We start from the raw sequence: 25,227 nt of genomic DNA, 5'->3' as shown, positions 1-25,227 counted from the left end.
CAATACTGCTTCCAGACAATACAAAATATGCTATACTGACAACTATTAGGCCATATGGATGCCCACCAGCTCTAAGTAACCACCAGCTGTCCCAAACGTCCTACCAGAAAAGGGACCAGATCTGTCCATGGGGACATCTGCCCAAGGCCCCAGAAGGGAGCCTACGTGTCAGCATCCCGTCTAGGGAGATAAACACTAATTGGTCCCGGCATGTCATCTCAGGATTAAGTCAACACACAGCGCACACGAGCCAGGGTGGGCAAGCTAGCAATGTCACCTCCATGGTAGACCTCTCGCCCTCCCCTTCACCAGTCCACCCACTGCCACACGCCTCATATTAACCAGTGAAATTCACACAATGCTCCATGACATCACAACCCGTCCGGCTTAAAGATGGTCACCCAACTATCTTTGATGATCCTTATTTCAAACTGATGTCCTCATCTTCCAGCTTCCTTCAGTGACATCCCGAGCAAGACACCCTTCGCTACCTGTGTTCCTTGCTGCCCGTCCGCTCTGCTCCGAGGTAAGTCTCCGAATCTCATTCCTCTTCCAGTTTTCTATCCGCAGGATATCTGATCCAGATTTAAAATAGAGAGGTTTAGCCATCGTGATAAAATTATGACTAATGATTTAAAGTCCTTACCCCGATAATGCAGCTCTGCTCCTCTGATCTAGATTAACTTCTTTATGTTGGGGTCAACAGCTCGGGAAATAAACACTGCACAAGGGTCTCTTTATCCAGATACATCTCTTTTTTCACACCAGCATTATTCTGAGAAGTCCTGCAACATATTTTGAAGACAAACACTTGAACTTCAAAGAACTTGAATACAACTGAACAGACAGAACCAGAGAGATGCTGAAGCTAGACACAAACAGAGACTAGATAGATAGATAGATAGATAGATAGATAGATAGATAGATAGATAGATAGATAGATAGATAGATAGATAGATAGATAGATAGATAGATAGATAGATTTTGGTTCATTTTTAAGCTATTAGGAACCATATCACTTTTTCACACACTATGCTTTTCGGGACTAGAATTGAAAAAAAAACCCTAAATTTATTTTATTTATTTGTATAAGTATTTATTTATTATATATATATATATCTATAGATATATATATCTATATCTATAGATATATATATCTATAGATATATATATATAGATATATATCTATATATATCTATATATATATATATATACACAATACTTATATCCACAAACACCTGAATGCGCACATAACACCTATACATGCTTGCATAATATATACACGCTGTTACAGTAGTTGTACATTGCTGACAAAATAATTATTTTCACCGTTCCAACTTGCCCCTTCCTAACGTCAAAGAGTTTTATGAGGATTTTTTTTTTAATTCATACTTGCCAAAGCCCTGACATGTTTCCCACAAAGGATGTGGTGTCTCTTTTAAAAGCAAAAACCGCCTGTGGTACCAGATCTGTCATTAAAACACCCTCCCACTATGGGAATGTCTGTCTCAGAAAACCTGACACTCTCTCTTCCCTCACCTTGATCATTGAAGACATTACTATTCTCGCACTTAGACCTATTTCGTATGTGCCACGAGCAAGTTGTTTAGTCTTGTATGTAAGTGACAAATGTTGATGTTTTTTTATTGCTGTAACTGGTGGTCCTGAAATGAGACATCAAGAAAAGCAGATTGTTCACCTTATGATTTTTATGAGTCACAGGACTAATCAGAGAACAGAAAAAGCATTGAATTTAACATGACCAGCCTTAAGATAGAGATAAGGAGCTATTGTTTTGCTGTGAGTGCGCTGCACATACTTTCTGAAGCGATGGTGATACCCAAGGCTCATTTTAAAATTCATATTGCGAGCCAGAGCAGCAGCAAAGTAATTTACTACACTATTTAGGACGTACCTTGCTTTTGTACACATGCACAAGCTCTTGAAGTGTCTACTGTGCCGAAAGGCAAATATTCCAATTTTTTTATTCTGAACTGTAAACAGAAATTTTGGTCAATGTGAATGTTCCATAGTCAGTTCAAGTTAACCGTGTACCATGTCCTCGCTTCATTCATTTAGCAGCAAGCAGTGTTTGAATGTATGCAATGGGTGGCATTGAATACTTCAAAATACTTGAAGTCTATTAAATGTGTGCATGTACTGCATCCTGCAGTAATTTGGAGAACTAAAAAAAGAAAATGTTTGCAGTGGCAGACATCCCACTAAGAAGCTTGTGCTGTAAAATGTAGATATAAATAAAAAAAACAACATAATATGCAATGGGGGTTATTTACGAAAGGCAAATCCACTCTGCACTGCAAGTGCACTTGAAAGTGCATTGAAAGTGCAGCTGGAAGTGCAGTCGCTCTAAATCTAAGGGGTAGATCTGAAATGAGTGGAAGCTCTGCTGATTTTATCATCCAATCATGTGCAAGCTAAAATGCTGTTTTTTATTTTCCTTACATGTCCCCCTCAGATCTACAGCGACTTTACTTCCAAGTGCACTTTCAGTGCACTTGCAGTGCAAAGTGGATTTGCCTTTAGTAAATAACCCCTAATATCTAGGAAATGTATAGTCCAGGTTTTGTAGGTCATATTACATTTCCAAGCTTCCTTCTCCTTCCTATTCATAAAATTAAGTCTTGTCTTCTGGTTTTAGCTATGCATTCATTTTGCATCTTAGTTCTGTTGTTACCATTGACGAACTTTACTTGAGGAGGAGTAATTCCTTTTAGATGCAGTCTAATGCTGCCTATACACACATGGCAATTTTCTGTTTTTAATCACTCTTGCCAAAATAAATAAATAAATTGCATTAAAGTAATCAACTTCCAACTTGCATAGTTTTAACAAACTGGCGTGGATAGCGGTAGGTTGCGTTGTTCAATTGCCTTTGTGATCACAAGTTGCTAAAAGATTGTCATGTATATAGGCAACATTAAAATGACTCAGAAAAACGAAAAACAGGAACTGGCAACCAATAACCACTGTAGATAGAGACAAGCAAAAACTCTGCCATGCTTACTTTGGATTTATGGTCCCTTGCAGCTTTAGGATGACCATACCTGGTCCAATCACACTCTTGCTTCTAAAGGGCTGATGCCGTGCTCTGGCCACGATGGGCCATTTTTGAGCTAACCCTTGGGAAATTAACAAGGACTCCCATTCGTCAGAAACACACTAAAGTTTGCACCCAGAGATTTACAACTTGTGAGGAAATCTCCATGCAAGCAGGGACCAATTCTTTCCATTTATATTGAGAAAAGGAAAAATATGGAATGCGCCACATTGTACATTGGCCTGAAAACAAATGAAAACATATGTGATAACAAATTAAGTTACTGTGTAATTGGATGTTTGGTCCCTCAAACCATATATAAGCGGACAAGAATTAGGTGTAAAAGTTGGGGGCAGAGGCAGTTCGTATACACCTCAATAATTATCAGATTTAAGACAACACTTACTTTTCTTTGCAGATCACTGTATATGAGAAGTTACAAAAATAACAGTGATCCAATAAATTTTTAAAATTAAGGACACTGTTATTGGGTGACGTTGAAAGATGACGTAATAGGATAAAGACATCTACATAAGCATCTATATCTATAAAGTGCTCTTAAAAAAAAGTCTTGCAAAAACGTTTGAAGACATTCATCACTATGAATATTTAAGCACAGTTGTCTGTTCACTGGCCCAGTTTCAAGTTCAATAAAAAATGTCTGCAAGCTTGCACAAAACAAAATGCAATGCAGAAATGTGTGTATATATATATATATATATATATATATATATATATATATATACCCATTTTCTTAATGGAGAGACTTGCTAAATAAAAGATGTACCCATACATATCTAGACACCAGAACCCAATATCAGCATTATCTGTGTGATTGAGCATCAGTCTTGGTGTAAGTAGAATGCACACACCATTAAATAATATACTGGTTTATAAAAAAAAAAAAAAAAATCAAATAGATTGAAAAAGGAAAATTTCATATGGTTCCCTACTTTCTGTGCTAATGGTGCAAAGTTAATCCAGTACTTTACTTTGTATTAGAAACACCTCTCAGGAATACAGGGCAATGCATGTCCGGAGTCAAAAAGATATCTTACAAGTGTCTCGTTGTTCTTAAATTGTGCTTATCTATTGACAGCTATACACTAGTACTGAAAATGTGTGTGTGTGTGCGCTGGCACAAAACATACAAGCTCCAGTCCATAACTCCTGTAGAGTCAATCCCCATTCATCTCCTGCAGTGCGAGACAAATGGAGGGTTAACCAACTCCCAAGACAAGTCTCCTTTATGCCTTTGTATTAATCCCAATGTGATCTGTATTACTCAGCCTATTAACCCTGCAAGGACCACACAGTGCAGGTGACAGTCATACTCCTGGCTCCATTGAGTGGGTCACAATGGTTCTGAGATTTCCTGGTACTTGTGCTACAGTTTTTAATCGTGACTGTCTTTATTGTGTTTTATTGCAGAGAACGCAACTGATGGTTAGACTGACTGGGAGTAAATTGCATAAGGTAGGTAAACATATCTGTCCACAGATAAAACTTTAAAAAAAGCAGTACTACTACCACAAAATTAATATTTAAGTCTCGTACACACAATGCGAAAACCAGACGAAAAATTACGCTTTCGGCGCGATCGTATGACAATCTGATTGTTAGTACACAGCTGTCGTACGAAATTTTCCGAAGGGACAAACAGAAATTTTTCTCGTACGATACCAGATCGTACGATTTTTGTTTAATCAGTACAGTTTTCATCCGAAAATACAACACAAATACATTACAGCACTTCTGAATTTTTTTTTCTTTCGTTTGAGAGTTTTTGTACTTTAGTAACTTATTCGTTTTTGATATGAAGGCTAGCATGCAAAAAAAAAAAAAAAAAGGTGATCATTTGTCAGATAATCTCATCGTGTGTACTAGCCTATAGCAAAACACTACCGAAACCCTTTTGTAATTGTCAGTGGAAGGAAACTGCTCGTTAAAAGTGCTTATCACTAGATTGGACGATCGTACAATAATCTGATCGTTAGTACACAACTGTCATCCGAAAATGTTTCTCATACAATACCAGATTGTACGATTTTTGTTTAATCAGTACAGTTTTTGTCCGAAAATACAACACAAATACATTACAGCACTTCTGAATTTTTTTTTTTCTTTAGTTTGAGAATTTCCGTACTTTAGTAACCTATTCACATTCGATATGGAGACTAGCATGCAAAAGAAAAAAAGAAAAAAATGGACGATCATTTGTCCGTTAATCTCATTGTGTGTACTAGGCTATTGGAAAACATTACCAAAACCTTTTTGTAGTTGTCAGTGGAAGGAAACTGCTTGTTAAAAGTTCTTATCACTAGATTGGATTGACTAGACTATCTATCATCTTTATTCTAATTAAGCTATTCAAATATGCCTAAAACCCCATCAATGGGCATGCAATACAAGCATAAGATTGTTGCTGTAGCAGCTGGGGATGGTCAATTATTCAGAGTCAAACTGTTTAGCACTAATAATTGGGGATGGTCTTTTGTCTGTCATTTGACTACTACTCCTCCTAGAGACTTCCATGTTGTTAATCTTCTGCAAAGATAGTGCTCTGCTGGATGACTTGCGGAGCGTGTTTTGATGCTAAGTGATGACTTACAATAACAACAAGAGCTCAATTAAATTAGTGTGCATGCACAGTACACACAAATGCTTATTTATTTTTTGGTGTGCAGTAACTGCATTTTAACTATGTAAAAGTGTTTCATGCAGTATTTTTTCGAAATGCTTTTTAGCTCAGTATATTGGTGTGATCTAGGTTGAGTTTAAACAATGCATTGCTGATGAAGCTCATTTTAGCCAGGTTTTGAAAAAGCATCAAACTGAAGTAATGTAATGCACCATTAGTTTTAAAATGTACCCTTTAGCTAGAGCACAGGGAAATGCAGTGTGCCATCTTCCCTCATAAAACATTATAATTAGATAGATAGAATAAAAAAAAATTTTAAAATTGTAAAATGTAATATGGGATTGCACAAAAGAGTTTCATAAACTATCAAAATAAAAAAACAGTATAAGTAATTTGTAAAATAATTTATACATTTGAAAAATCCTTCTTGGCAAAAAAATACAAGTAATGTATAGTAACAAATAAAAAAATTAGCATTAAAAAGGCAAAAAGTTATAAAACATTTTCACAAATATTCACAGTGAGTACTATAAAAGCTAAAATTTGTTTGACTTCAGTTGGCATAATAAATTGTGTACCAACAACCATTAAAAGCAACATTTTACAGCACCTGTCATTATACTGATGATGAGTGACTCAGGCAATGGATAATAACTGTCTGGCCCCATTACACAGATCTCTATCAAATTCTTTAGCACAATGACAATGTACAGTGGGAAGTAATTAGCTAAGGGTAGGTGTTAATGACTGTGTACACAAATCTCAGTGCACATTACCTCAACTAAATGGGGAGCAAACTGTACACTAATCAAGTAGATATGTGGGATGGGATGGGTATATCTGCAGTGATTGCCTTTCATGTGATAATATTGCACGAGTGGCAGGAAATTCTCAAAAAACGAAATTTTAGTGAAGACAGGCAAGAGAAAAGCATAAATTACAGCTATAAAAATTGTAAATTTTGATACAAAGTAGCTAATCAAATGAATAAAATATCACAAAAACAATTTGAGTAGCTATATAGAAAGCATAACTGTATAAAATGTACCTTAATTCCAAAAATTATTGTAGTTTATTGTAATGAATTTTCAAGGTGGAGTTTTAACATTTTTTAAATTTCATATTGAGTTTATTACAGAAGTACAAAAATTATTCTACAAACTATTTCTCCATATAGATAAGAATTGTAATAATGAGAACTAATGGATATTCCTCATATAACCATTGGTATAAAATAAGAATTAAAAAAAAAAGTAATTGTGAAATTGCATATATACACAAAAGTAAATACACACCAAATCTAAACAGACTGTCAAATAAATAAACCTGAAAATAAAAAAACGGAATTTAAGAAAACTGTCTATCACATACATACAATATTGTATAATATATGTATTGTTCTTATGATCAGAGGAGTCCAGCTTTATAATTTGAAGAGGCACCCAATAAAATGATGTTTTGTAATAGACTAAATGTAACATACAGGCAAAAAAGAGTTGTTCAGCTAGAACAACTCTTTTTTTTAATTGAAAGCATTATTTAGCTATCATTTTCTAATTACCTTTTCAATAGCAGATAAGAGAAAAAAGGTAAAAAAAGAGAGATCGGGTTATCCACATCATAGTATAGCGGCACACTTAGTCAAACCTCAAACTAAACTAGTATTTCAGGAGATGAAACCAACAATACAACTAAACATATATCTTAAGAAAAGAACAATGAATTAAAGAAAAGGTTTTAAATGGATAAGGAAGCACACCAAAACTGTTGATTATGAGACCATTGGTAGAGCATGTGCCAGACATGGAGGAAGTGTCAGAACTCAGGTATGGATTGTAAGTGATAACCAGTGCAAATTGAATCATTTGGATTGTTTGGTGATGTCAAACTAATGGATCAAAGTGATCTGTGATAACAAAAGAAAGGTATTTTCAGATAAAAGCACATTGTATTTCAAATTCAATGTGGGAAAGTATAGTTTAATTAGTGAAAAGCACTTTATCTAAAGTTCCATTTGCTCTAAATTCATTGAGCAATATTGGCTGAATCAGTAGCCTACTTGTCTAATAGGCAAGCATTTTGGGAGTTTCTCAACCAATAATTCCTTCTATATATCAAGACCAGTTATCTGGGGAATAACTAGAGATGTTAGACCAAAATATAAAAGATTGTTTCACACAGAAATCCAATCATACAATACATAGCATCTCAAGCTACCTGTACTAGAAAGGCATACATCATGAACATATAGAGAGAGAGATTTCTCTCTTTTACAGCATTAATCTCGCTATATGGGTTTATTATTATTATACAGGATTTATATACTGTACTTATGCTTGTGTTATAGCTTTATGATATGAGACCAAAAATAACTTTGTAAGAAAGCAAAACCAACGTCAATGCAGTCAACTATAATCGTAAAACTGTGGCTTCATATAAATTCAGATGTCACATTTGCTCAAAGTCATTAATGTGGGAAAAATAAACGTAGATAAGTATAAGATCTCCTGAGCAGAGAGGCGACATTATTACAGGTCCTTTAGGGAATACCCTCAAATGCCGGTAATTGAGAAGATGTTGAGCCAATTACTTAGTATCATTGCTGCTGAGTAGTTTATTGCAGTCCTATTAATTTGTGCTTGTATACAGAGCTACTCCTTTGGCTGAAAGTGCTACATCCCCCACTCTTGCCCCAAGGGGCTACAGCCTGAAGGGGGTAAAGCGAATAATTCAGAATATTCTCAACCAGATGTGATTCTGGAGGAGTAGGCTAACAGATCCCCCTATCTCTGTTTACCCAATTAGCACAGTATTAACACACCCTCAGTGATTGCAATTGACACCCAAACAAAAAGGTGTAATAGGATATTAGCTGGGGACACCTCACCCATTTTCCCCATGTTAAATAAATCCTTTTGTATCTCCCAGATCACTATGTGGAACCATTGTCTTATGTCATTACCCCCCTGGTGAACATACTGTAAGGAGGGGCATTTGACTATCAATGGCTGGGACTGTGGCTTCAGACTTTGGCCATTTTACACTATAAAACCTTAAAATGCATTAAGGACAATAGAAATTCCCCTATTAAAGTCTCATTATCTCCAGAAAACTTTTCAGTTTAAACATTAAGGCTCCATGCACACTGGCATAAAAAAATGTTGCTTCTACAGGAGTTTTGTGTTCTGTAGAAACAGCTCAATGTTATCCTATGTGTCCATGCACATTAGGACATTTACAGGCATATTAAGCAGGAAAAAAAAAAACCCTTCTGGTTTGCGTTTCTGATTGGAGTCCACTGGCAGAAAAAAACGTAAAACTCTCCTAAACTCGTCTAGACTTGGTCCAAAAAATGCTCTATCTGAGCGTTTAAGAGAACAGACTTTTTTTTAAGCCCAGTGTGCATGGAGCCTTAACTCCGCTACACAGCAATCTCCCAGGTATTATTATATAGATATAGATATAGATATAGATATAGATAGATAGATAGATAGATAGATAGATAGATAGATAGATAGATAGATAGATAGATAGATATGCGTGTGGGTGTTTATGAACAAATATTCATTGCAAGCACTAGTACCCTAAAGACGACAAAACACTTTTTTACTTGCTAAAATCTACATTACTACCTTAGAATGTTACCCCACCTCAAGTTCTTGTAAAGTCTCCACCCAAAACTGAGGGGGAAGTGTACTGGGGAGTAACGGGGGAGGTGGTGAGTGGGTGGAGATTTCCAGACACTCTTTGATTTAATTAGTTAGTGGTCTGGAGGGGGAGCTTTTAAAGCAAACATTGATCTTACCTGTCCTCAGTAAGCTCAGAAGACTTCTTGGACATAGGATATAGTTTTGGAGAACATGGAATAAGGATTCCTACTTTGTGGACCTTTTACATGGGAAATTAAGCATCGTCTCTGGTGTCTGTATTTTTTCAGAAGAATCTAAAGGAGATTTGCTAACTGCTTTAAGATCTTGGTGAAGCCGAGGAGTCTGAACAAGGAGCTAACAGGTTTTCACCTACTAAGGCCTCCTAACACCCAAGCGTTGAAATGATGTCCTACATTAAACAGCCTCACTATGCAGTGAATGGGCTGACATTAGCTGGAACAGGAATGGATCTACTGCATTCGGCAGTGGGGTACCCAAGTAAGTACTATACCTTAGTATTGTATGCTATTATTTTTGTGTTGTAAGTTACCATATTTGTTCCTGTGTTGTTTTGCTATTCAAGTCTTAGTGAAGAATCATTTTAGATTAAATTATTGTTTGATATAAAATATTAACAATTACAAGTACTTGTGAGATGTTTATTCACAACGGCGCTGTGTTATATAGATGAATACATGTAGGATAGTTTTAGACAGAAACAACATTGTTTTACTAATAATGTTAATGTACCAAGGAAAAAAATAGAATTTTAAACCAGGTAGCTCAATTTAAATTTTTTTTTTTTTTTCAATTCTTTTCTTGTAGAATGTTAATCTAAATATGATTGGTCTGCTGAACAGGGTTCTTCACCCTGTTACATCCATTTGATTTCTAGTTCTAAAGATATATATTGACGGCTATTTAGGAATAATTCAGAACTGTGTTACACATTGGGGTTGATTTACTAAAACGGGAGAGAACATGATCTAGTGCAGCTCTGCATAGAAACCAATCAGCTTCCAGATTTTTTTTGTCAAAGGTTAATTGAACAAGTTGCAGTTAGAAGCTGATTGGCTGTCATGCACAGCTGCACCAGATTTTGTACTCTATAGTTTTAGTAACTCAACCCCATTATCTCTAATAACAGGCCAAAACGCCGAATTGTAACCGGATGTGTTAAGCTAAATAAAAACCTTTTTGATTAAAAAACAAAACAAAAAAAAATAGGCCAGAAAGAAAAACAGAAATTAATTTCTTTCCTACATCATCTAGTAACCTATGTACAGTAGAAAGCATAAGAGAAAAACGTAATCGTAGACTGTATATTCAGTTCATCTGCATTGTTCTTTGTTTAAATAAAGCTAATATTTCCTTAGGTAGCAAACACCGTTCATGTTTATTTAAAAAGCATGAACTGACTTATAATTGAGTAACTCTGTTAGGTATTGGTTATTAAAACATTGCATTTCTGTATCTAAACTCTTTCCTTTTTAACCAATCCCAGACACTCCAAGGAAACAAAGAAGAGAGAGAACGACTTTCACCAGGGCACAGCTTGATATTCTGGAAGCCTTATTTGCTAAAACCCGATACCCCGACATATTCATGAGGGAGGAGGTGGCCTTAAAGATAAATCTGCCAGAATCAAGAGTACAGGTTAGAAGTGAATAGCTTATATTATTATCATTAATATGTCAGTTTTGATGCCCTTGCAACTGCCACACATGGCAAGAAATTTAACTGCTGCATAGATTGATGATGATTTGGTGTATAAAACAAGGTTGCAGAACTCAGAATAGAAAGCCCAGAGTTCCAATCTAGACATCTGCAGTCTATGTTGAGGAGCCAGAAAACATGTCTATGCTTCATTGACACAGAACACACAAAACAATTTCAGACACCAAATCAGATTTTTAGTGTACATTAGCTGTCTGGCTTCTTGGATTAGTCAAATTAGTCGGGTTGATTTACTAAAGGCAAATAGACTGTGCACTTTGCAACGTGAGGTAAAGCTTCACTTTGCAAAGAATACCCAATCACATGCAAGGCAAAAATAAATAAAAAATGCATTGAATGATGGAAGTCAGCAGAGCTTCTGCTCATTTACTAAGCTCAGGAGCAACTGCACTTTTCAAAGTGTACAGTCTATTTGCCTTTAGTAAATCAACCGCAATGTCTGTTCTTCACATCCTTTCGTTTCTGTGTTTTCCCAGCTGGGCATTTATTCTGACTGTTTAAGTTTTCTTCTTGTAGATAACTTTTGCAGGATTCTTTAGGAATTATTTTCATTATTACAATGCTTAATTTTTTTTTTTTTTAAAAAAACTGAAATCATAATTTTTTTTGTGAAACGGTTACACAGGGCATTTCAAGTTTTTCCCATAAAATATTCGGAGTACCTTTTTTGGACTTTGCTCTAAGGCCCTATAGCTTATAGTCATGCCCCTGGCTTTATACAGTCTTTGTCTGAATTTCATAAACTATTAGCTGAGAAAGACTTTCATATAAAAGGTCTGATATAAACCCACACTGTGACTAGGCTCTCCTGGAGGGAGCCATTCCCTGACCCATGTACCACTAACAAATTCTGAGGTAGTAAAGCTAAACCTGTAGAATGAGTGATTGCCTTGGAAATTGTTTGTGGTACTTGAGTTGTTTCCATGGGTTTAAAGTAACCTATATCCACTTATACAAATGTTTCAGGAAACATACTGTATATTCTATCTAGTCTGTTAATCATATTTGTTTATGGTACATTTTACTTTTCAACTTGTAGGTTTGGTTTAAGAACAGACGGGCCAAATGTCGCCAACAGCAGCAGCAAAGCAGTGGACAGGCCAAACCTCGTCCTGCCAAGAAGAAAACTTCCCCAGCAAGAGAGACTAACTCAGAAGCTAGCACCAATGGCCAATATAGTCCACCTCCACCTGGCACAGCAGTGACTCCATGCTCCACGGCTAGTGCCACAGTCTCTATCTGGAGTCCAGCCTCCATATCACCAATTCCAGATCCACTTTCTGCAGTCACCACTCCTTGTATGCAGAGATCAGCTGGATATCCTATGACATACAGTCAAGCCCCAGCCTATACTCAGAGCTATGGTGGATCCTCATCTTATTTCACAGGCCTGGACTGCAGCTCTTACTTATCTCCCATGCACCCACAGCTCTCAGCTCCAGGTGCCACGCTGAGTCCTATTGCCACTTCCACCATGGGTAGTCATCTCAGCCAGTCCCCGGCATCTCTCTCTGCCCAGGGATATGGAACTTCCAGCCTTGGCTTCACATCGGTGGATTGCTTAGACTACAAAGACCAAACTTCCTCTTGGAAGCTTAATTTCAATGCCACTGACTGTCTTGATTATAAGGACCAAAGTTCATGGAAATTCCAGGTCTTGTGAATCAAGTTGAAGACTCCAAAGCTTGATATTCACGAATCTTAATCAACTAGATTCAATGGCATGGCTGAAGTCCAGCAGTGGGTAGATAACAAAACACATCAACTTCAAAACTTCAGTGTCTATTTCTTGGTAGAAGGACATGCTGAAATGTTGTGCTTAGAAAAAAAATTCCACTTCTCCAATTATAAATCAAATTTTCTCCGATGTTAATGGGTGTCGTCAGATCTGGGATATGAAAGCACTTTGGTTGAGGGTAAAAATAACTTTCTGTCGTACCATACAGCTGAGTCCAGTTTTGGATTTTGCCTTTGACTATGCATTGTGTACAAAAATGAACAACACCAACTCCACTGTCCTCTCATTAGTCATCAGTGTTTAAATTGACAACTGTTGAAGAATGATTTGCTAAATGTTACCAAACGTTCTAGAAAGGATCTAGATCTTTGGGATTTTGAAAAGCTACACGTAGCAAAATTCTGTTATGTCCACCTAATACATTCTAATCTGCTATGCCTATTTCCTTGCTTACAAATTGTGGCAACACTGTATTGTTGTGTTGTGGGTCGACCATACATAACATGTCTGTTTGAAGTTTGGGAGGTGATGTTACTGATGCCATAATAACGATGGATGATTCCTTTTTGCCTACACAGCCTGTCACTCTTTTGCCCACAGGAGCTGTCACAAAATTGTTTAAACCACCTAAGCAGAGCCATGTAAATCTGGATGTATTTTTTCATGTATATTTTTAAAACCAGTTTAACTTATTTTATAAAGAGTCATAGTCCATTCCAAGTGGATGAGGGCTTATCAACGCTGTTCCTTTAAAAAATTAAATGTGTCCCTGTGTACTTGACTTTGTTATTGTGTAACATTGTATAGTGTTGTTATTAGTCTGTGTGTCTGCTGCCTCAAATGGTTGCTAAGAGAGAAGATTGTTCCTATAGATCTGTTATATTATTAATTATTGTTATTTGAACAAAAAGTGTGGAATAATATTAAAATACAGTGATTCATCCTTGTGTATTGATTGTGCATCTGATTAATACTAACATGCGAGAGTGAGAACTGTAAAGGAAAAACAAGAGTAATAGTGACACCTATAGCAATAATTAAAGCGTATATAAAGCCTAACAATGAACTTCTCTTATTTACTCCCTTTTGGTCTGTTTTATATATATATATATACACACATACATTTGAACTTGTTTTGTTATAGCTATTTGATAAGTGCAAAAAATAAATGATAACCTCTTGATCACGTCAGAAATTCCGAGCTGTCCTGTGTCAACTGCTCACTTCCTGTTGTCTCAAGGAAAGTAATTAGCCCTCATAGTTCTTACCTTAGAGCTACAAAATGATTAGTCTTTATGTTGTGAAGATATGAGAGAAGGTGGGCCTGAGTAGTTTCAGCTTGAATAAGAGCAGTGTGACACCAAGCTTTGACAAAGCATTTTCAGAGCTTTCAGCAAGCCTTTAAAGTAACATTCAGCTTCAGTTTGTAAATGTTTTAAAAGTCAGCAGCTACAAATACTGCCGCTGCTGACTTTTAAAATATGGACACTTACCTGTCCAGGGCGCCCGCGATGTCGGCACCCAAAGCCGTTCTGTCCCTCAGCTGTCGGGTGCTGCCGCCGCCATCCTCGGTAAGGGATTCAGGAAGTGAAGCCTTGCGGCTTCACTTCCTGGTTCCCTACTGCACATGTGCGACTCGCGCTGTGCTATCCCACTGGTCCCTGCTGTTTTCTAGGACCCGTGTATCTCCCAGAATACAGCGGGGGGGGGGGACGGGAAGTGGCGTAGATACCCGCGGGTGGCTAGGGTATCTATTCCCGGAAGTGGGAGCAAAATACCTGTATTAGACAGGTATCTGCTCCCCCCTGAAAGGTGCCAAATGTGACACCAGAGGGGTGGAGGAACAGGAAATGCGGAAGTTCCATTTTTGTGTGGAACTCCGCTTTAAGCAAGCTGCTACCAGGTTTCAGCAAGCTTTCAACAAGCTTCAAGAAGTGAAGCCTGCTAGTAGCTTGTTTATAGCAGCAATCAACACTCCCATTAGGACCCGTGATTATCATTTACAAACTGAAATTGAATGGTACTTTAAAAGCTTCAACAAACCTGCCGAATGCTTTGTCAAAGTCTGCTCTTATACAATTAGAAGCCTGTGCGTTCCTGGCGGATCAACAGGTACTCTGTAATTGTAGGGTCTTTAAATGGATAAAATGCATCTAGTGATATATACTGCATTTATATTCTTTTATTTTGCCCTGACATACACAGCTTTATATGGTAAACATGTATACAGTGCCTTGAAAAAGTATTCATACCCCTTGAACTTTTCCACATTTTGTCATGTTACAACCAAAAACATAAATGTATTTTATTGGAATTTTATGTGATAGACAAACACAAAGTGGCACATAATTTTGAAGTGGAAGGTAAAAGATAAATGGTTTTCAACATTTTTTACAAATAAATATCTGAAAAGTGTGGCATGCATTTGTATTCAGCCCCCTTTAGTCTGATACCCCTAACTAAAATCTAGTGGAACCAATTGCCTTCAGAAGTCACCTAATTAGAAAATAGGGTCCACCTGTGTGTAATTTAATCTCAGTGTTCTGTGAAGTCTTCAGAGATTTGTTAGAGAACCTTAGTGAACAAACAGCATCATGAAGGCCAAGGAACACACCAGACAGGTCAGGGATAATGTTGTGGAGAAGTTTAAGGCTGAGTTCACATATGACCACTCAGCGGTTCACAGCAGGAGTCCGGTGGGTCCTCGTTCACTGTTTGAGGTCTGATTTCAGCCTAAATTTTTGAACTGGGACTGGAAACTAATCAAAAGACGCACAGTGCTCCTGTACAAATCGCACCGGAGCCACTGCAGAGATATGTTAACCGGCTCCATAGAGAAACCCACATCCAAGTCGCACTAGTGTGAATGCAGCCTAAAGAAGGATTAGGTTATAAAAAATATCCAAAACTATCCACTATTTAATCCATCATCCAAAAATGGAAAGAGTATGGCACAACCGCAAATCTACCAAGAGATTGCCGTCCACCTAAACTGACAGGCCAGGCAAGGAGGGCATTAATCAGAGAAGCAGCCAAGAGGCCCATGGTAACTCTGGAGGAGCTGCAGAGATTCAGAGCTCAGATGGGAGAATCTGTCCACAGCACAACAATTATGCCGTGTACACACAAGCGGAATTTCCGTTGGAAAAATCTTGGATGGTTTTTCCGACGGAATTCCGCTCAAGCTTGACTTGCATACACACGGTCACACAAAAGTTCACTGGACTTTTGACCATCAAGAACGCGGTGACGTACAACACTACGACGAGCCAAGAAAATGAAGTTCAATGCTTCTCAGCTTGTGTCGAATTGTTTCCGAGCATGCGTAGGAATTTTGCACGTCAGAATTGGTACAGACGATCGGAATTTCAGATCGGAACTTTTTCCGACCGAAAAATTGAGAACATGCTCTCAATCTTTTGCTGGCTGGAATTCCGCCAGCAAAAGTCCGATGGAGCATACACACGGTCCAATTTTCAGACCAAAAGCTCTCATCGGACTTTTGCTGGCTGAATTTCCTCTCGTGTGTACGGGGCATTAGTTGTGCACTCCATAAATCTGGCCTTTATGGAAGAGTGACAAGAAGAAAGCCATTGTTAAAAGAAAGCCATAAGAAGTCCTATTTGCAGTTTGCAAGAAGCCATGTGGGGACACAGCAAACATGTGGAAGAAGGTGCTCTGGTCAGATGAGACCAAAATTTAACTTTTTGGCCTAAAAGCAAAACGCTAAGTGTGGCGCAAAACTAACACTGCACATCACCTTGAACACGCCATCCCCACTATGAAACATGGTGGTGGCAGCATCATGTTATGGGGATGCTTTTCTTCAGCAGGGACAGGGAAGCTGGTCAGAGTTGATGGGAAGATGGTTGGAGCCAAATACAGGGCAACCTTAGAAGAAAACCTGTTATGCCGCGTACACACGGTCGGACTTTTCGTCTACAAAAGTCCAACGGACGCTGACGGACTAAAGCTGGCTGGTAATCCGATCGTGTGTGGGCTTCTCCGGACTTTCAACGGACTTTTTTAGCCTCAAATCCGACGGACTTTAGATTTGAAACATGCTTCAAATCTTTACGTCGTAAGTACGACGGACCCCGAAATCCGCTCGTCTGTGTGCTAGTCCGACGGACAAAAACCCATGCTAGGGCAGCTATTGGCTACTGGCTATGAACTTCCTTATTTTAGTCCGGTGTACGTCATCACGTACGAATCCGTCGGACTTTTGTGTGGTCGTGTGTAGGCAAGTCCGTTCGTAAGAAAGTCTGCCGCAAGTCCGCCGAAGGTACGTCGGAAGTCTGTCGGACAGGCTGTCGGACTTTTGTAGACGAAAAGTCCGACCGTGTGTACGCGGCATTAGAGTCTGCAAAAGACTTAAACCAGGGCAGAGTTTCACCTTCCAGCAGGACAACAACCTTAGACATACAGCCAGAGCTACAATGGAATGGTTTAGATCAAAGCATTGTCATGTGTTAGAATGGCCAAGTCAAAGTCCAGACCTAAAACCAATCGAGAACCTGTGGGAAGACTTGAAGATTGCTCTTCACAGATTCTCTCCATCCAAACTGACAGAGCTTGAGCTATTTTGCAAAGAAGAATGTGCAAAAATTTCACTCTCTGGATATGCAAAGCTAATAGAGACATCCCCAAAAAGACTTGCAGCTGTAATTGCAGCGTAAGGCGGTTCCACAAAGTATTGACTCAGGGAGGCTGAATACAAATGCACTTCACAATTATGTGCCACTTAATATTGGTCTATCACATAAAATCCCAATAAAAAACATTTATATTTTTGTTTGTAACATGACAAAATGTGGAAAATTTCAAGGGGTCTGAATACTTTTTCAAGGCACTGTAACTACAGTACAACTTCACCCAAATCAATATATTCTACTTTTAGGTAGACAGGGTATGGTTAAATCACCACTAAGGTTTCCTTGGTTATCTCATTTGCAAGATTTACAGTATTATCTGCAAAGCCACGGTGAAGAGAGTATTTGTATTTACTTAGTTGGACAGAACTCACCTGTGGTGGCCCTGAGACTTAAAGTGGGGGTCCACCTATCTATCGTTTTTTTTTTTTTGAGTTCATTCACAAACTTTTCTTCTCAGCATTACATACTCACATATTGTGTGTAATATGTCCGCCTGTGTCAGATTTAGTCGGAAAGAATAACTTATATTATTCACTGCAGGAGGTTTCCATCTTCATTGTGGGCATTTGAAGCCCACAAGCATTTATTTCCTGGATGTGGTGAATGCTGTGCTCCCAGCATTCACCGCTCGTTCCTGCACATGCTCAGTGGCATCCTGGGAAGCCTGAGACTAGCTTCCAGGAGTCTGGGAGAGGCTAGAAACACGCCTACTCCCACGGGAGGAGAACCAGGAAGTGCAAAGAAGAATAGAAAAATAAAAGGTAATTACGGCGATTTCAATTTTTTTAACGGCGTGTCAGCATCTAGGCAAGGAAGAGAATACATACAGATATTGTTCAAAATTTGGGTGGAACTCCGCTTTAAAAGCATCTAGTGTATGCTGGGAAACAAACAAATCTGCAATCAGATTCTCCTTATGGGTTTGAGAAGATAAAATGTGAGACCTCACCAACAACGGAATCAAAAGGAGAGCATCTGCTCTTAGGCTCGATTCACACTAATGCATTTTTTGATGCATTTTGCAGAAATGCAGGAACATTTTTTAACATGGGTTCCTATGGAACATGTTCACATCAATGCATTTTTGTGCCTCTGCGTTTTTGGAAAGGGTCGGGGACTTTTCTTTCCCGCAAAATGCAGAGTTTTGCATGTAATAGAATTCAATGGATCTGCATCCAAAATGCAAGTACTGTGTTTTTACCGCGATTTTGCCACTATTTGCGTTTTTTTAATTTATTTTTTTTACACTGTATATAGCTGGTTGCTAAGGAGGGGGCCGGGAAGCCTGCCGCCGCGTCCTTAACAATCAATGAGTCATCAGCTGTCAGCTGGCTTCCCGCTCAATGTAAAAAAAAAAATGCAGACTAAAAAAAAAATCGTGAAAAAAAAACAGTGTGGGGTCCCCCCCAGGTCCTTGGGTCTAGTGTGGATTTGGAGGGGACCCCCACACACCAAAATGTAAAAAAAAATGGCGTGGGGGTCCCCCCAAAATCCATACCAGACCCTTATCTGAGCATGCAGCCCGGCAGGTCAGGAAAGGGAGGGGACGAGCGAGCACCCCCCCTTCTGAACCATACCAGGCCGCATGCCCTCAACATGGGGGGATGGGTGCTTTGGGGCAGGGGGGGCTCTTCAGTATCTCACAAAAGTGAGTACATCCCTCACATTTTGGTAAATATTTTATTTAACACAAATATTTTTTTAACACTGAATAAATTACACTTTGGTACAATGTAAAGTAGTGAGTATACAGCTTGTATAACAGTGTAAATTTGCAGTCCCCTCAAAATAACTCACCACACAGCCATTAATGTCTAAACCGCTGGCAACAAAAGTGAGTACACCTCTAACTGAAAATGTCCAAATTGAGCCCAAAGTGTCAATATTTTGTGTTTCCATCATTACTTTTCAGCACTGCCTTAACCCTTTTGGGCATGGAGTTCACCAGATCTTCACAGGTTGCCACTGGAGTCCTCTTCCACTCCTCCATGACGACATCACGGAGCTGGTGGATGTTAGAGACCTTGCGCTCCTCCACCTTCTGTTTGAGGATGCCCCACAGATGCTCAATAGGGTTTAGGTCTGGAGACATGCTTGGCCAGTCCATCACCCTTACCCTCAGCTTCTTTAGCAAGGCAGTGGTCATCTTGGAGGTGTGTTTGGGGTCGTTATGTTGGAATACTGCCCTGCAGCCCAGTCTCTGAAGGGAGGGGATCATGCTCTGCTTCAGTATGTCACTGTACATGTTGACATTCATGGTTCCCTCAATGAACTGTAGCTCCCCAGTGCTGGCAGCACTCATGCAGCCCCAGACCATGACACCACCATGCTTGACTGTAGGCAAGACACACTTGTCCTTGTACTCCTCACCTGGTTGCCGCCACACACGCTTGACACCAAATAAGTTTATCTTGGTCTCATCAGACCACAGGATATGGTTCCAGTAATCCATGTCCTTAGTCTGCTTGTCTTCAGCAAACTGTTTGCGGGCTTTCTTGTGCATCATCTTTAGAAGAGGCTTCCTTCTGGGACGACAGCCATGCAGCCCAATTTGATGCAGTGTGCGGCGTATTGGCTGAGCACTGACAGGCTGACCCCCCACCCCTTCAACCCCTCTGCAGCAATGCAGGCAGCACTCATACGTCTATTTCCCAAAGACAACCTCTGGATATGACGCTGAGCACGTGCACTCAACTTCTTTGGTTGACCATGGCGAGGTCTGTTCTGAGTGGAACCTGTCCTGTTAAACTGCTTTATGGTCTTGGCCACCGTGCTGCAGCTCAGTTTCAGGGTCTTGGCAATCTTCTTATAGCCTAGGCCATCTTTATGTAGAGCAACAATTCTTTTTTTTCCAGATCCTCAGAGAGTTATTTGCCATGAGGTGCCATGTTGAATTTCCAGTGACCAGTATAAGAGAGTGAGAGCGATAACACCAAATTTAACACACCTACTCCCCATTCACACCTGAGACCTTGTAACACTAACGAGTCACATGCTACCGGGGAGGGAAAATAGCTAATTGGGCCCAATTTGGACATTTTCATTTGGGGGTGTACTCACGTTGTTGCCAGCGGTTTAGACATTAATGGCTGTGTGTTGAGTTATTTTGAGGGGACAGCAAATTTACACTGTTATACAAGCTGTACACTCACTACTTTACATTGTAGCAAAGTGTCATTTCTTCAGTGTTATCACATGAAAAGATGTAATAAAATATTTACAAAAATGTGAGGGGTGTACTCACTTTTGTGAGATACTGTAATTGCTCAAGTAAAGCCCGGTACACATGTACTGAATTTCGGTCGGTTCAGCAGGAACTTGCTGACTTTCAGAACGTGTGTACTGCTGTCTGCCTTTTGTCGAGTGGTCATGCTGGAATACTAGCATTCAATCAGCGCTCAAAGCCAAAGGTTGCAAGAGCTTATCTGTGTATTCTGATGGGGGGGGGGGGGGGGGGGGGGGGCGTTCCCCCTGTCAGATAACAATAGAACAGCTGAAGAGATCACCACATCAACATAACTTGTGTTGAAGCGAGGATCTGTCATTTTTTTTTCTGTTCAGCCCGCTGTACACCCAACTTGAGAGTCTGTGGCATCTCAGAAAGCTAGTGCTCTTTTAGAGATCTTCTGATGAGTTGCTATTGTGATATGTTCCTAAAGATGGCGATAAAACTTTGGACAGTCTCTATGCAATCTCCCTATAGATTGATCAAAAACGATGTAGTGCTAGGGCCTACCTAAACAAGCCCTTTGGTTTATATCCTGGCAGACCCTCAAACTACTCAACTACAGACATACTAGTTGTTGGAATATATAAATAAAATGATAGATTTAAGTAGACCTTTATATTTACAAGTCCACGTGAATAAATGCCTGTCATGTCAATGTATAGCAATAGTAGCATTTAAAAAAAAAAAGGTATGTGTACATCTACACAGTAGTCCATTAGCTTCAGTCTGCTGCAGATAATAGAAAACATTTCTCCAGTCTCCTTTTCCACAGTGATTAGATTTCAACACTGTAACCTTGTATTAGGCCACAAGTTAGGATTCTGCAGGAGGGGCTAATCTGTATTAGGGCGGCTTCACATTGCCTACTGTGCTTTGACTAAAGAGCCGCTATCCCACGGCCATCCTACCAAATCCGCACACCGGCTATATACAGTGGGGACGGAATGTATTCAGACCTCCTTAAATTTTTCACCTCATTAATGTACACACAGCACCCCATATGGACAGAAAAACACAGAATTATTGACATTTTTGCAGATTTATTAAAAAATAAAAACTGAAATATCACATGGTCCTAAGTATTGAGACCCTTTGCTCAGTATTTAGTAGAAGCACCCTTTTGATCTAATACAGCCATGAGTCTTTTTGGGAAAGATGCAACAAGTTTTTCACACCTGGATTTGGGGATCCTCTGTCATTCTTCCTTGCAGATCCTCTCCAGTTCTGTCAGGTTGGATGGTAAACGTTGGTGGACAGCCATTTTTAGGTCTCTCCAGAGATGCTCAATTAGGTTTAAGTCAGGGCTCTGGCTGGGCCATTCAAGAACAGTCACGGAGTTGTTGTGAAGCCACTCCTTCATTATTTTAGCTGTGTGCTTAGGGTCATTGTCTTGTTGGAAGGTAAACCTTCGCCCAGTCTGAGGTCCTGAGCACTCTGGAAAAGGTTTTCATCCAGCATATCCCTGTACTTGGCCGCATTCATCTTTCCCTCGATTGTAACCAGTCATCCTGTCCCTGCAGCTGAAAAACACCCCCACAGCATGATGCTGCCACCACCATGCTTCACTGTTGGGACTGTATTGGACAGGTGATGAGCAGTGCCTGGTTTTCTCCACACATACCGCTTAGAATTAAGGCCAAAAAGTTCTATCTTGGTCTCATCAGACCAGAGAATCTTATTTCTCACCATCTTGGAGTCCTTCAGGTGTTTTCTAGCAAACTCCATGCGGGCTTTCATGTGTCTTGCACTGAGGAGAGGCTTCCGTCGGGCCACTCTGCCATAAAGCCCTGACTGGTGGAGGGCTGCAGTGATGGTTGACTTTCTACAACTTTCTCCCATCTCCCGATTGCATTTCTGGAGCTCAGCCACAGTGATCTTTGGGTTCTTCTTTACCTCTCTCACCAAGGCTCTTCTTCCCCGATAGCTCAGTTTGGCCGGACGGCCAGCTCTAGGAAGGGTTCTGCCCATCCCAAACGTCTTCCATTTAAGGATTATGGAGGCCACTGTGCTCTTAGGAACCTTAAGTGCAGCAGAAATTTTTTTGTAACCTTGGCCAGATCTGTGCCTTGCCACAATTCTGTCTCTGAGCTCTTCAGGCAGTTCCTTTGACCTCGTGATTCTCATTTGCTCTGACATGCACTGTGAGCTGTAAGGTCTTATATATACAGGTGTGAGGCTTTCCTAATCAAGTCCAATCAGTATAATCAAACACATCTGGACTCAAATGAAGGTGTAGAACCATCTCAAAAATGATCAGAAGAAATGGACAGCACCTGTCCATTAAATATATGAGTGTCACAGCAAAGGGTCTGAATACTTAGGACCATGTGATATTTCAGTTTTTCTTTTTTAATAAATCTGCAAAAATGTCAACAATTTTGTGTTTTTCTGTCAATATGGGGTGTTGTGTTAATGAGGAAAAAAATGAACTTAAATGATTTTAGCAAATGGCTGCAATATAACAAAGAGTGAAAAATTTAAGGGGGTTTGAAAACATTCCGTCCCCACTGTATGTCAGCGCCCCCCCACACACCTGTATTTATGTCAGCCCCCCCCCACACCTGTATATATGCCAGCCCCCCCCCCACACCTGTATATATGTCAGCCCCCCAACACACCTGTATATATGTCAGCGTCCCCCCACACACCTGTATATATGTCAGCGCCCCACCCACACACACCTGTATATATGTCAGCCCCCCCCACACACACACCTGTATATATGTCAGCCCCTCACATACATAAACCAGTATATATGGCAGCCCCTCACATACACAAACCTGTAAACACACAAGGCTCTGGTGCCCCAGTACACAAACAGCCCCCCCTTTCCTTCACAGCCCCACAGCACAGCCCCACAGCACACGAGGGGTGCACATACACATAGTAGCCAGAGGTGGCAGTAAAGAGCTCGATGTCTGAGCTCAGTGACACGAGAACAGCAGAAGCTGTGAAATCATTTCTGTAATGCACAGCATGGATCCCCTTCACCTGCCCTGCCTTTTTCTGGGGCCCCTTACAGTTGTGACAGCTGTACCCCCCTGATGGTGGCCCTGATCTCCTTAGCACACACCCTTCACCCATCAACTAGGTTTGCACAGCATCCCCGGCATCCCACCATGCGTGCATTTGTCTGGCTTCCCCAGCGTCTCTCCAGACGGGCTCAGGCTGAATACTAAACTCCCTGGAGCCACATGCAGCCCACGGGACACCCCTGATGTAGTGCAAGGGCCTGCCTGATTGGATACAGAGTGATTGGATAGATGGAGGTGTTCTCCTATTATATAGTTTTGGTAAATCTAAAGGAGATTGTAAGAGATTGTACAATCGGATTGTGCAGTGTATTGCCACATTTATACACCTAAAATTACCTAGTTGCGCTTTCAGTGACAATTGTTAACGGCACACCAAAAACCGAAGCAAACTGTCAGAAACCATGAACCAGACCGAGACAGAAGTACAGTAAAATCACACTTGTTTATTAATATAAATAAAAAGGTAAATAGAGTAAGCGTAGTCAAAGCATAGCCAGAGTCCAGTAACCGGATCGGGTAGTCAGCCAAGCCAGAGTTCAATAACCAGATCGGGTAATCAGCCAAGCCAGAGTTCAGTAACCAGATTGGGTAATCAGCCAGGCCAGAAGTAAGGGATCCACGTAGAGGAACAGCAAGCAGGATAAGGAGCCAGAAGGGATGTCAGCAAAGCCAGTCTTTAAACAGGAATGCAGGAGATGGTTTCTTGTGATGTGACCAAGGCGAAGGCAGGAATGAAGTGAGCTAGAGATCTTTAAGTAGGCGGGACTGACGAGCAGATACACAACAGCTGGTTAACTGTGGAGAGAGATGAGAGCTGGCAATTAGCCGACAGCTGAGCGGCCAGCTCAGAGAAGGAAGGGCTGAGCCAGCCCTGACACAAACACACATTTTGCCACATGAAAAAATGGGTGACAAACGCAGCAAAAGGCAAAGTAAAAAACGTGCAACTCGCACCATGCCAAAATGTCCCATGAGCTACTTTACCACATGTAGTGCAGTCTATTGAAATCAATGGGCTGCCCTATGTTGTTATGTTTACACAAGAACAATGAAGATATATTCACATCTGTGTGTTTCCAAATGCATGTCAAACCGCACAGAAAATGCACGCTTTGCCATGCGTTTCGTGTTGTCATTACATGTTAAAGGCTCCCCAAATGTTCCAAATGCACCAAAAACTGTGGTACCACACCATGCTCCTCTCCAAAAATAGTTCTGGAGCTTCTATGGGGCGTCTGTTGCACGTAGGGCAGCCCATTCAAGTGAATGAGCTGCCTAATGCGTGACAATTGAAAACACTCCAAAACACCCAAAAAACACATGCGAGAATGTGCGTTTTTGCTACGTGGAGATGTGAATGAGGCCTGACAACTCAGTGTCTCCGTCCATTCCCTCCTATGTACTTGTATAAAGATGGCCTTACACTATGTAATCTGATTGTACAATCTCTGTACAATTTCCTTTAGATTTACCAGAACTATGGA

At 40.0% G+C, this 25,227-nt stretch overlaps 1 protein-coding gene across 2 annotated transcripts; it reads left to right on the top strand.

Moving 5' to 3' along the window:
• The first annotated feature begins 239 nt into the window (after nt 1-239).
• CRX (cone-rod homeobox) lies at nt 240-13,767 on the top strand. 2 transcript variants are annotated; one of them, XM_073598682.1, is made up of 5 exons: nt 240-526; nt 4,490-4,534; nt 9,637-9,847; nt 10,854-11,005; nt 12,126-13,767. In XM_073598682.1, the coding sequence occupies exons 3-5, from the start codon at nt 9,751-9,753 to the stop codon at nt 12,747-12,749; spliced, it is 873 nt and encodes a 290-aa protein (XP_073454783.1). In that variant the 5' UTR covers nt 240-526; nt 4,490-4,534; nt 9,637-9,750; the 3' UTR covers nt 12,750-13,767. The 2 variants fall into 2 exon arrangements, with proteins under 2 accessions (XP_073454783.1, XP_073454784.1); XM_073598683.1 differs by lacking the exon at nt 240-526 and adding an exon at nt 1,409-1,618.
• Nucleotides 13,768-25,227: the final 11,460 nt, after the last annotated feature.

Source organism: Aquarana catesbeiana, linkage group LG09, assembly GCF_042186555.1.
Source record: "Aquarana catesbeiana isolate 2022-GZ linkage group LG09, ASM4218655v1, whole genome shotgun sequence".
Classification (NCBI taxonomy): Eukaryota; Metazoa; Chordata; class Amphibia; order Anura; family Ranidae; genus Aquarana; species Aquarana catesbeiana.
Note: the sequence above shows the minus strand (reverse complement) of the source record. Positions and strands in the feature narration are given on the sequence as shown.